Source organism: Vicugna pacos, chromosome 10 (genome assembly GCF_048564905.1).
Source record: "Vicugna pacos chromosome 10, VicPac4, whole genome shotgun sequence".
Classification (NCBI taxonomy): domain Eukaryota; kingdom Metazoa; phylum Chordata; class Mammalia; order Artiodactyla; family Camelidae; genus Vicugna; species Vicugna pacos.
Window position 1 is genome coordinate 3,231,627 of NC_132996.1, and position 14,095 is coordinate 3,245,721.

Sequence of the window (14,095 nt, forward strand, 5' to 3'; positions counted from 1 at the left end):
GTAAGACCAAAGCATGTGACTTGTCAATGGGCAGTGTGGCAGCACTAAAAACTGATGCTAGAGTTCAAAAAAATGTTCTCTCTTCACCCTTTCTCTGGCTACTAAGGATATGTGGGTGAGGAGAGGAAAAGTGAGAATGGAATGAATACAAAATTCATAGCATATTCATAATTGATCTCAATTGATAAGACAAATTATTTAAATTTCCCGTAAGAAACCTCGTTTTTTTTCCTATATTCCACGGCCTTTCTAGGCTTAAAATGCTCCCTTCTTAACCATTATAAGTGGCATCTGTTTCTAACTTAGCATTTGCTTAATCCTGGTTTTAAAAGCCATAAAACCACTGCTTGATTTGCTTTGATTTCTTTTCATTTCATTAATTGAGAGTTATTGATTCAAATTCCTGTGTTATTGGGATTTAAACACACTGACAGTATTCTTGGGTCTTAAGGCAGGCAAACTGCATTGTAGCTAAAATGTCTCTTTTTGAGAAAAAGTTATGTTTCTTTATAAAATACATTTATTTGCAATACTAATATAAATCACTATTTAAATTCAATTCTTAGCTTCTCCTGCCTTCAGCTACCTTTTCTGAGAGAAATTTGGTATTTTTTTTGCAGCCCGAGATTGGCTGCATTTTTGGCAAACATAACTGAAACGTGTCTTGATGGCATCAGAAGTGAGCCGTGACTCCAAGGATAATGAAAACCAGTATCGTATTTATATTGCTGACTTTTTGGTTAATGCTTAGCTGTTTATGCATTGCTGGATAGAACAATGTGTACCTGGTACACACTGTGTCGACTCATTGGTTTTAGTTAACTCCATCGCAGAAATCTCTCTCTTAAGCTACATGGGATGTAAATCGAGTTCAAAATTAATTTTCAAAAATGAACAACATTTGATTTTGAAAAGGAGACATGAAAATAAATTCCTACTCTTAACAATTTGGATTTAGCTTCTGTCCATCAAATCACTGAAGAGAATATTAATAAAAAGTGATTTTTGAGATTTTTGATGGGTTCCATATGTTACTTTTCCATTGGGAAATTCATTTTTATGATGTAGCCTCACTTTGTGCTAATTTGGAAAAATTGGCTATGAATATATTTTTGATTAATTTGGAGATTGCAAGGTTTTTCTGTGCTTCAAGCAATGCTCTGCCTCCAGGAGGAAATCATATAGAGAGACTTTCTGCACAATGTTTAAATTTACTGGGGAATTGGCAAAGAACTTAAGAGATTTGAAACTAACCTGGGTGAAATGTCACATCCTTGTTGCATAAAAGCACCCAGGGAGAACCAGAGGCTGTTGAAGATGCCAAACTCATTGGGAGGCTGGTCACTGGGTCCTTCCTTTCCATCTTCTGGCTCTTCCGTGTGCCACTCATATGGACTAAACCTACTAACTAGAAACAAGACCACGCTGACACCAATGTAGGCAAAGACTATGCACATCCAAATCTCATAGGCCAGAGGATCCAAGAAGGAAAACACTCCTGGTTTAGATTTCTGAGGCTTTTTGATCATAATAGATATGCCCAAACTCATGAAGGGCTTGGAGAAGTCAATGACCTCTTCTCGGACCAAAGTGATTGTCAGAGGGGCAATAGCAATCTCTGCTTTCTATAAGAGAAAAGACACGTGAAAACACATAGGTTAATAGATTTTATGAAGCAATTAGAACTGGACTGATCCACTCAAAGCTAAGTAGTTACGTATTCATTCTACATTTTTTTTTTTTTGGAATGCCAACAGTTAATAATGCCAGTGACAAATACAAAGATGAACAGTGGATTTGTTTTCTTAAGATACTATATATCACTTTGCACAAAATATTTTTATTGGTGCTAGTAATTAGAAAAAAAGAAGAGAAAGAGTAGACACAAGCCAAAACAACTTGAGCTTAAATAACGACATTAGTCTGTAAGGGTCTGGGATGGTGCAAAGGCGGATATTTGATAGCTTTTCCATGTGGCTGAATTTGTAAATTTCTTGGCCAGAATTGCTGCTATGTTGCAGTCTTTTCTGTTTCATTTAGAATGTTGCCACTGATTCATTATTCATTCCTTGATATTATGAATTGCATATTTCAAACATTCTTCTTTTTTACTCTTTTCCAGTGATGAGAAAACCTATCATAAAGTCTATATTTGTGAGATAGAGGAAACCCCGCTGTTTGACAACATTTTTCAACTCAGCGCACACACAAAAATCTGGAAATTGGCACCTATTCACATACTTTGACTTTCTACTTTCAGTTTCTAAAAACGGTTTTGGAAAACAGTAAATTCATTTCTCATGTATTATGATTAATAAGACACCAGCTTCCATTTTCATTCTGTGATTCTGAGCAACTTTTCTGAGCTCGTTTCCAGTATTTCTAAAATGAAGGTATCTTCTTTCTTGTTTACCTCATTGCACTATTGTGATAATCTAATAAACCAAACTTTATAAAATCGTGTAAGCATTTCCTGAGGAATTATGTGTCTGACTTAAATATTTTAAATGGCGGCTCACTTAATTCTTATAAACAGATAAACAATCTTATGTTTATCATTGTTTTATAGATGACAAAACTGAGACACAAATGAGTTTTACACGTCATGGCAGCTCTGTGATTTGAGCTCGTGCTTATTCCATTAAATCATGCCACCTCTAAAATCAAATGAAATATGGTGAAAAACTGTAAACGGTTACATAATCTACAAATGAAAAAAAGGTTTTCTGATTATTTATTTTGGAAGGAAAGTATTTGGCATTAAAATGGAATCAGAAACACAGACATTTATGTTCTTACAGAGTGGCTGCCACTCTTACATTCCCTGTGTGTGTCCTCAGGCCCCTAATTTGAGATGATGGCCACCAGCTGGATACAAAGGCACTTAGAGGGTTAGCATGGGCAATGTACTCTGGCCGGCAAGTTATCCACTGATAATTAACTGCGTGTGCCTTTAAGTGGGAATAAACTTGGTTCACTTCATAAAAACCCACATATATAAAAGCCAGAATTATTGCTGAGAGGTTACTGTTTCCTTCATTGTTATTATTAACTGTATGATTTTTATTATATGGCGATATATGAAGTAGCTATAGAAAAATTAGTATATAAAAACAGAACCAGAAAATTAGGAAAAGTTATATCCATTTCCTTCACCTACTCTTACTTTTCTTTACATATGCCCTCCTTGACATTGTTTTACAAATATCATTTTACTTATTTTAATATGGGATACTACAGAGCACTAAATAAAATATATACAGGGTATTTTATAATTCCTTTTCTTAAGAAAATATGATGAGCTAATTTTATTTCAACGTATTAAAAATAAGTGTTAATGACTGCAAATATTTTATCATGTTAAAAGTGTCAAAATTTACTCAATTTATTATTTTGGGGGATATTTGTATTGTTTCCAGTTTTACACAATTTATAACATGGATGATAGGAACATCTTTGAAGACACGTATCTCTATTATTTAAAATAAATTTCTAGAAGGGGATTGCTGGTCTAAATAGTAACAATCTTTTTAATGCCCATTACACCTTTTGTCCAACTTTTCTCCAGAAAGGTCGTGCAAATTTCTATTGCCACCAGCACGGTGTGACAGCACCTTCAGCTTGGAACCTTGGATATCCTGTATGTACCTTTATTCTCATTACTCTTCACCAATTTGCCATACGGCAAATTAAATCTTATTGTATTGATTTGATTTATTTTTTTTTGTAAAACAAATAACCACTGAAATTTCCTCCTTTTATGTATCATATGTCATAAACTGCCCCTATTTTCCATATGGGTATTCACTTTTTACTTGCTAATTTATAAGTGTTTTTGAATATATTAAAAATATTATTTTCCATATACATTTAAAATATTCTCCCTAGTCATCATTTTGTTTACAAAACTTAGTTCATGGTACTTTACTGCAATAGACATGCTTTAACATTTTGCTGTAGTCATATAAAATTATCTTTTTGTGTTTTCAACCTTTAGTTTCATGCTTAGAAAATTCCTTTTCATATCATGTAATCAATCTCAGTCGTATATATTTTATCCTAGTACCTATAATCTCTCAATAATTTATCTAGCATATCACATGATAATATGTTACCCAATTGTTAATTTTCCAAGCAGTTGTCCTGCTTTCCCAATAGGAGTAAATGAATAATGCGTTCTTTCACTGATTTGAAATACTACCTTTCACATCCTACATTGTTCTGTGTGGTATCTTCTGAAATTTTTTATTACTACAAATTACCACTAAATAGAGTAAAAGCCTTAAAAATAGAGAAACATGAAGAGAAATAAAGGGGTCCCCAGTAAAACTAGTTGCAACAGAAGCCAACATTAGGTGACGGTGGTGACAGCAATGTTCAGTGAGGGCGCGTTTGAAGTTCTGAAATTTGTGATTTGAAAGAGATCAGTGAACAGAAGATTACATCTGAGTTTTCTCGGCTAACATCAAAGATGTTGCGTATGCCTTGTTCCATTATCTCTCAGTGATTCCCCAAATTGTGTGAAATATCTCCTAGAAGAGCTTGATAATATTTGGATTCTTGAGGACCTCTGGAGCGAGTCTCATGAACCAGCATTTTAACACAGACCACAAGTAATTCTGGTGTTGGTAGGCCATGGAACTTGCTTTGAGACCTGTGACCTTGAATGACCTTGCTTGGATTAAAATACATACACATATGCACAGCAGGGCCCAGGAGAAGACCCTGGAGCAGTGTGCCACGGAAGATCACATATTAAACTTGCCAGTGTGCGGATGTGACAAGAAGATAGGACCCGAGAGTGTAAAGGAGGTTTTGGGCTTCGGGGTCACCACCTGTTGGTATGCTCAGATCATATGTGAGTGTTTCACAGATAATCTATTCCTAACAATGACAGTGACAAAATTAGCAAAGAATTAAGTTAAAAAAAATAAATGGATTCAAAGTTAATCATTTTGTTGGCTTTGTTGGATAGAAGAAAAATAGATGGAGTTTTAATTAGGGCCCTGCAAGCTGGGGATTTGTGTGTGTGTTAGCAGTGAGAAAGGAAAACAGTTGAAGAGCAAGTAAAGACTTTGCAGACACCAGAACAGAAAGTACCAAAGTTCCGCAGAAAGTCAATGAGCAGCGGAACAATTCCTTCTGGGGAAAAAAGTGGACAACTCAAGTGGCAGAGATCTGGGTATTTAAATCCTTGCAGATTATGTGTTTTCTTGTGTCTCTCTGAGAACTGCCTGACTTTGAGACTTTCTGTGCCTGTGACACATGGACCATTGATACAATTTTTTTGTTGTTTAATTATGCAGCTCTCTTCATACCATTTGTTTTGATTACTTAAACAATTATTATCCCAATAAAGTTTGGTCAGAGCCCTTGCAAAGGGCTGAGCCTGGGCTGCCAAATGCGTAAGGACTCCAGAGAACCTAGAAGGTAACTCGGGTTAGGTATCCCGTCCATAATTCATTGGTTAAGCCAAGTATGAGTTTTCAGGACGAAATACTCAGTGGCACTTTCTGAAGGAAATGAATTACTGTAGTTCTAACAACTAAGTTAATGTTCACATTTAAGATCCTGCTTATTGTATCAAAAGTTTAACATGGTACCAAGGAACACAAGCTTCAGGGACCCTTTTTCTCAATATCAGTTGATGAGCCTTGCGGTAAAATACTTTCTGACTTTTTAAAACTGCGAAGTTTGTTGTTCTTATTTAGGGCGCCTAACTAGTCAGTAGTTCTTGCAAATGAATATAAAAAACTGATCGCTCTTTAATGCCAAACAGGTTCCCCTCGCGACTGACGTTCGAGCTACTGTACTGAACAGTGCGGTGAACGTTCACTGCTTCGCGGTCTGAAAAGCAGGACGCAGAATCATGGAACTACTGAGTTACAGTTCCGGCTCGGGAAGAGAGCCCTGTCAAGACTTTTAGTTACGTTCTAAATCACTCTACCTTTATTCTTTTCGGAGGATGGATGACTTTTTTGTAATCTTTTATTTCAAAGGGATCTTGTGAGAATTAATCAAGAGCGTGCTTTGAAGGTGAAATTTGTGAAATAGGAAATTTTCATATGGGAATACATTTCAAGTGATATGACTTTTGTTGGTTACTTGATGAATGGAGCTTACTGTGAGCTCTAGGTTTAGTTTCTAGACTTTGGAAATATCATACCTTCGCTAGCATTTGATTAACTGCTGGCTTGATTTTGACACTTTGCAGTTGTGGCTGAAGAGACCCGTCTTGTTCTGAATCAGGCAGGAATGCCTACGTTGAATTTGCCCTTGGCTATGAATATGTACACTCAGTATCTGGTGAACTCAAAGCGAAGGGCATGACGTGAGGCCCCCTATGGAGTAAATCCTAGCTTTTGTGTTTTGCTATGTAGAAAAAAAAGGATGACATTGCATACAATTTAAATTTACTGTGTTCAGCAGAGTTATAAGAATCTCCCATGTGAATACTATAACAGATGCTGAAGTAGTTTAGTGATCACTCCACCAATTACTTAAAAGATATTTACCTGTAAATACAACCAACAGAGATATACATAACTAGCTAAAACAGGTCCAACTTTGTGCTGCTGAAGGAAATTTGCTCCTTATAATTATCAAGTAACAGATTACTAGTGGAGTTGTTTTGTAGTTTTCAAAACAGCATGTCTATGGCATAGCAGAATAAGGCTTCAGGGAATAATCATTACAGATACAGAAGTTAGTGTTTTTTTTTTAAATAGAACATCATATTCTGAATTTTTATCTTTTGGTAGTTATCAAGTGTTAGTTTCTCTCATTGGGAATCGCCTTATTAATGAAATAGAGAGACATTTGAACGTCGCATATACTTCTTTAAATATAACTGCAAATTTGCAAAATAGCAATAGACAGTTAAAAACTGATATGTGCCCAAGTGAAAAAAAAAAACGTTTCCAGTTTATGTAAGTAAAGTCTTCAATAGATTGATTTGCTTACCCCATAAACAAGTTCTCCTACCATCCCATTCCAGATTTTTGTGTCTGCATCCCTTGCTCCATATTTTCCATCAGGGACAATGGCAATTTTATACTTGATACCAATATGTTTTGCAATTTCAGATGCCAAATCTACACAGTATCCTTCATACTTGTCATTTCCTTCAAACATTTCATGATTTTTCTTGTACATAACATATGGGGATTCCTATAATGAGAGAAGTAGAACTGTAAAGGAGAAATGATAAAACATTCAAAAATCTTTATGCAACTGTCAGTTTCAGAATTTAACAAAACATATGTCTAGTAGTAGCATACGCACTGATTTTGTGTGAGAATCACACAAAATCAAGAATAAAACAGATGAATATAAAAATATGCTTAGAAGTATATTAATTTGCCTTACAGTGGATACTAAAAGTGAAATCTTTAAAATACTTTTCTATTGAGTGATTATGATATACCTACCACTGTGACTGTGATAAGAAAAATATACCTTAATAATTGGCTAGAGAATCATAAATTATCACCTTTAGCAATGAAATGACTATTTCCAAAATATCTTATGAAGCTGAAGACTGTTTAGAAGTCTGCTTAATGTAATAAAAGACTCATTCAAGGTCACAGGTCTCCATATTCTGCACCTTGTTTAGCCACACTCAACTGAGACTTCCTTTAGGAAGAGAACTAGATAATTTTTCTTGGCTCTCTAGCATTTAGTAAGATGCCTTTTTCAGAGCAGGCGTTAACATGTTCAAAGAAGAAATGAATTAGTTGTTTAAAAAATTTTATATACTAATATGCATTAAATTGGCTTTCCTAAAATTGTCCATATTTTGGCTTTAATGAAGTTATGTCCCATGAGTTTTTATTCTATTATAAAATACATCCCGAATGAAAGCTAATTGTGACAATCACACACTTCAAATGATAGTCCCATTTAGTTTCAGAAGCAAGTTAGGCAAAATATGATGAAGAATTATTATGAAAATCCTTATAAAATGAAAACGATTATTGGCGGCTAATAATAACTAAATGGTTTTCGGTTCACACACACGCACGCATGCACACACCACACACGCATGCACACTCCTAATTCAAAACATTTAAAGTCCATTAAACTGTAGAGACATGTTAGCGAAAAAACACTTGATTTTAAAATAAAACCTAAAGCCACCAACTAAAAGTCCTGAGAACATGCAATACATACAGAACTGCTGGTCACACTTCAGATTTTTTATTCGTTGGCACACAAGGAGTGACCACAACGCCACTGAAGTCATGTTTATATTTTATAAAATTGTACTGTGACATTCATTTAGTAATTTTGAAATGAATCTTTTCTTTTCTCCCAGCAAAACTGTAATTGGGAAAGTTGAAATTGCTCTTAAAACTCTTGATTAGAAGGTCATTTACTTTGCATAACATGGCAGTTTCTATGCTAACTTTGATTTTGCTTTTGAGTATTTTGTAAACGTAAAAACTACTTCTAAAAACTTCATAAAACTGTAAATTACATGATACATGATTTTCTCATAGAAATGCCCTAAATAACTCCACTGTGGGCAATTGTGCAGAAGTGGTCCTTGTATTATTTCCTTAAATCCTGCCTTAAGGAGACATGGCCAAGTGACCCAGAAGTCTCTCAGTGTATTGAACTTGATGAATATTCTAACACTGGACCTGAGTAAAGAAAGATTCTCCACCTATGATATAAAGGCAGCTAATTGTCACCTTAGGTGGATAAAAATGATTTGTTAGCTTATAGAATACATTCTCCAAGCATAATGTGTTTTGCAAATTATAAAAGTGATTTTGAAACTTGGTGAGTTGTTGCAAAACATTGTTAATTTCTAAGATATACCATGGAATGCCAGTAGTTAAAAAGAACGAATCCATTCATTTCCTCTCGTTTCTTCTGGCAATAGCTAATTAAAATATGGAAGCATATGTATAAAAAAGCAAGAATGACATTTGAGTAATGCATAACATTCTAAATGAAACGGCTGTTAGTTAACAAAGTTGAGAGGTTTTCAGAAGGAGCATCGCTAAGGCTCACATTTGGTACTAAGGCTGATACATTCTAAAGGGTCTGAACTATTTGAACACATGAATTTTAGCCCTCAAATATATATATATTACCATATTAGCTTGTGTACAGAAGTTTCCCTAGATAGGATTATCATCCAATTTGCAAAATCCCCTCTACATTATATAATAAACAATTTGCTTCATTAAGAGCTGCATTTTTATTATTTACTCAAACATTTCTTAAACATCCACTGTGTGCCAGACAGCTTGCCAGGAACTAACGGTACAAAAATAAATAAAATATGCCCCTTGTCCTCTTGTTATTAAGATTAAATTCTTTGTAATAAGAGTAAAGGACTGAGAGTAAAATGTTGTAGTGAAAAATAATGCTAGTTCTTGCTTATTTAGTGCTTCCTCTGTGTCAGGTGCAATGCTAAGTTCTTTAATTGTGCCCTTTTATATACTTCTCACACTGCCATTCTAAGGTAGGCATTTCCCACTGTACAGATGGAAAACTTAAGCTTAGAACTGTTCAGCAAATTGTTCAGTGTCACAGAACTAGCAGCAGTGGGAAATGAACCCATATTTTGAAATACCTGGACAGTTTTGAAGCTATGGTTACATCTTTCAAAATGTGGGCAACTAATCGAGAGGTCATATGATTTAACAAGAGAGGAGATATGATTAATGAAATGAATTTCTGTATTTTTAGTGAATGAAATTCTCTATATGAAATCTTGAGTAGCAATGTAGATAAAACCTTCCCATATTTCTTCATAGTGTCTGGGACTCAATAAATATAAGGCACTCAGTAAATAGAAAGATTTCCTGGTATCTCAGTACTTCCTAAATTGTAATATGATAGCAAAGTAATTATGTTAGAACTTTTGATTCGGTCTTCAAAAGGAAAGTCAATATTAAACATGCCAGGTCATCTCTTCTGAAACAAGTATATGTATATATAAGTATAAATTTATTTAGCATCTTCCTTGATTTTTTTCAGTTTCCTTTTTGGGCAGCAGGGATCCATCAGGTCTTTGTTTTCCTGACAAACCAACCAACAAAGGCTAGAGAAAACTTCAGCTTACCAAAGATGCTGACTAGAAATTTGGCTAGGCTTTTGGCACAACCAAGGGCACGTATAATTATTGAGATTCAGATGAGCGGTGTATGCAAGATTAAGAGAAATAAGAGGACTACGCTCAGGAAGACTGAAGAACAAAGGGAGGGAAAAGTTGGACTTTTTCTTAAAAGCTCTCAGACTTGCTCAGCTCTTCCCAATACCTTTGAGTGTGTCTCATTTTCCTTTTCTTTCACATCAAATCCAAATTACCAGCAAATTCTCACACTCTCCCAGCCTCTTCCTTTGCCCCATCCTTGATCTGACAGTTTGTCCAAAAGTAGCCCTTCAAACACTGCATACTTGAGGAGATTTAATACAAAATTTTGGGACTACGTAAAGAAAGTACCAAATCTTTTGAATCTAGTGAAAAATGAATTCTAACTAATCACTAAGGGATATTTGTGGGCCATCTTTGGTAAGCAGCCTTATGGAGCCCCAGGTGGCCAATTGTGAATAGGAATGGAAGGGTACCATCCATGTTATCAACTACTGTGCTCGGTGGGACAGTAATTTCTTAGAAGTTATTTGAAATGAATTACTTCTTAGTGATTATGAGTTTTATTACTACAATTTCCATAATGGGCAGTGTTCTACATCTGCTCTGCTATTTCAGGAGAGAAATCAATCTCTTATCTAAAGCTCCTACGTTAGAGCTTGCTTATGAAAATGTTTGTGTAAATGAATTAAGATGATTTTTTAAAAATTAGTAAAGTATCATTTTCCTACTGAGGAAATTTGGTTTGGATTCTTTGTATTTAGCAAAAGTGAAACTGTTGAACAAGCTATTTATTAGAGAGGATTTAAGATTTTCTACACATCACAAATATAATCATTAAAATTACTCTTGGAAAACAGTTAAAACAATAAAAATCAGTAGTATCGACAACTGTTATTTGCTATGTGGATATCTGGTTGTTTCCAAAGAATCTTAATGTAGATAATTTATCCCATTGGTAAAATTCTTAAAATTGGACATTAAAATGTTATGATTAAATTCAGAAAGAAATGAGTAAATTTAATGGCTACACAGTTTTAAGTTTATTAAAAGCAACTTATTTAAAAACGTATTGGGTTATAAGCTCTTTGGAGGCAGATGTATTTATGGGGGAAATTAATACTTGGTAGAAGGAAGAAAATAAAAAATCTGTATTTTCTGTATATGGATGTACATACACATGCACAGACACGCATGTGTATATGTATAGTGCATTTACAAAATTCTACACAGAGAAGGTAAAATATTGAATGATTGATACATGTTATTCCTAGAAAGATTAAGCATTGTAAGTCAAGCTGCTTTAAGGTTTATAAGTAAGTCTGATGCCACAGCGAATAAATTTGGATTTTATGGAAACGTTTCCAAAAGGACTGTTACGTTCATAGGCTGGTAAGAAATATCTTCTTGGTTTGGTAATGCGTCATAAGCATCGTTTACCTTCAGGAGTAAAGATTTGGGGAAAATGGACTTGACTGAAATAGAAATGGATCACCTCTCCCTTTCCAGAGAGTTCAGCCAAAGAAAGTATTGATATTACAAAGGAAAACACCGCCCTCTCTTCCCCCAGTGTCTATTGTAAACCACTTTTTTCCTCAGTTGCTGCACTTGTCCAAACCTCATGGCACAGGTTTAGCTTCCTCACGTTGTTTATTGAATGCAAGAAATTAACCTCGTGCCGTCACAGTCTTGTAAATTTTACACATTTTAAAAAATTTTGGGTTACTAAGACCTAAAGATAAAAAATGATGAGCATCTGAATCCTAAACGTTTGAACTTTCAACTTTGTAGTCACGAGGCTCATAGCATTATATTGTCAAGTTTACTTTTATTTAGATTTGGCTAAGTTATATTCAGTATGTCTATATTCAGGAAGAATAAATTAGTCATTAAAATGAAGATCACACGTAGATGTAAAACACTGTTATGAGAACAAACAGATGTCAGCAATACAAAAATCTAAAGCCACATTTTAAGAATGATGTTTACTATACATATTATGTTACTTGTCTGCTTTCTCTCACTAGAATGAAGTTCAGTCGAGTGCAGGATTTTTGTCTGTTTTCTTCACTCACATATCCCTGGGCTTATAACTGTGCCTAGCACATAGCAGACGCTTAATAAATATTTATGAATAATAAATGAATTTCTCAATCAACTTTATTTAATGACACCATATATCATTACAGTGTATCAACATATAAATAACAACATACACAGAAAAGACAAACGGGAGAACAGCAATGCCATATCAATTTCGACCAAAATATACGATTTCCAGGGCCACGACCCTCTCAGCCTTCTGTGTCTAGATATCTGTCTTGCACATAATTTAATGTCTAACCAATTTCAATTGAATTTGAGGAATCATTATACACTGGTACCAATATCTCATTCATCTACAAAGAGTCATTTTTCTTTCAAAATGAATGAGATGATGGAGATGTCGTAAGTCCTGGGATACCATTTTCAACAAAAGCAGATACAAGGAACACTTCCAGCAAAGGGATTTGTAGCATTAAAAAAAAAAAGTATTGAAGCTGCTAAGATCAGAGGTATTATTTATATGGAGATTACATTTTGATACAAAGGACAGATACTAATATTGCACTATTTGATAGCAAAAATATTGGTGATATCACTGTCAAGCAACAGATAACTTTACAAAATATTCTTTATGTATATAGGAAACAATTGGATTTTTCAATCATTTTTACTGATTTTTTTGACAGCATGCTTCCTGCAAACTAGCCATGCTTGCAAAATTAATTCAGTATTTTGGTTTTAAGAAATGTATCTTCAGCCCCTTTAATAACAGGAATGGAAAGGTGATTTTCTACATTCTATTTATAATGCACATTGAAAAGCCTTTATTTCACACAGAACAAGCAAAATTTCAAAAAAAAAAACTTTAAAGAAAACAACTGTGTGTATTCAGAAAACAAGCACACAAATTCATAGATATTTACTTTTAGAAAATCTACGCTAAGTATTAGAAGAGTTATAATTCCATTTTTTATGTACAATGACCTCATTTCAAGATACGGGAGTTGATATGTCAGAATTGTTAAGTGATTCTTTTTCAACATCTATGTTCTCGAAAAAAGATGAGCATTAATTCTTCTTTTGTTCTAGTATCTCAGGAAAGTCACAGAACTTATTTATTTTATTTTTTTCTGGTAGTCCAGAGTTGATCATCCAAGAAGAATCCCACATGAAAAATTAGCTTAAATTTACTACATGGAAGAACAAGACTTGAGCCTTAGTTAGGAATGCCGAACAGCGCGGAGCTCATTTCTTTCTTGATCAATTCCTTAAAATAGGATTCTTCATCAGAGGCTGAAAAGAGGAGGACTGTACTGAAGTATGACTTTCCATTACTGTGTCTTTTTAAGGAAAATATATATATATGTGTGTGTATTTATACACATATATATTTAAGTCCCATGCAAATATTACATACTTAAGTTAGAAGATAGATATTTTGCATTCTCACACCAAAACTGCTGTTGGTTCGCGTTCTAAAATCAAAAACTTCCAATTAAGGGCAGGCAGATTTACATTAAAGTGCTAGGTGGCGATGCACGCAGACAGAACTAACGACAGCATGTGAAAGCTTCTCTCTGGCATTTTCATACTTGGACGTCCATGTCAGAATTTTGGAAATAACTCGACATTGATAAAAACCGAAAATTAAAATCACATAAGCTAAAAACTACATTACAGAAAATACTTCCACTTTATTTAGAGTAAGGGCTTCATAATTAGTTTAAGAAAGATTCTGCCTAATGAGACACTGAGCTGAGGGCATATGACTTTAAATTAGATAGAAAAGGTCACCGATTGTTGATCTCCTTTGACTAGCGTTGACGCTTAAAGGCATGTTTGCATTTAGAAGACAAAACATACAAGATATTATATTATTTAAAAGCCAATTTTCTGAGAATCTCTTTGAAAAAGAGCCTTAAAATTTACAGTATTTTC

General features: G+C 34.3%; 1 protein-coding gene across 3 annotated transcripts in view; it reads right to left on the reverse strand.

Moving 5' to 3' along the window:
• GRIA4 (glutamate ionotropic receptor AMPA type subunit 4) overlaps nt 1-14,095 on the reverse strand; it is a 439,401-nt gene that overhangs the window by 62,227 nt on the left and 363,079 nt on the right. For all 3 annotated transcript variants that reach the window (XM_072970755.1, XM_072970756.1, XM_031675350.2), the window contains 2 exons: nt 6,964-7,170; nt 1,255-1,625 (listed from right to left, as the gene is read on the reverse strand). In XM_072970755.1, the coding sequence (XP_072826856.1) occupies nt 1,255-1,625; nt 6,964-7,170 (578 nt within the window). The remainder of the gene's footprint in view (nt 1-1,254; nt 1,626-6,963; nt 7,171-14,095) is intronic.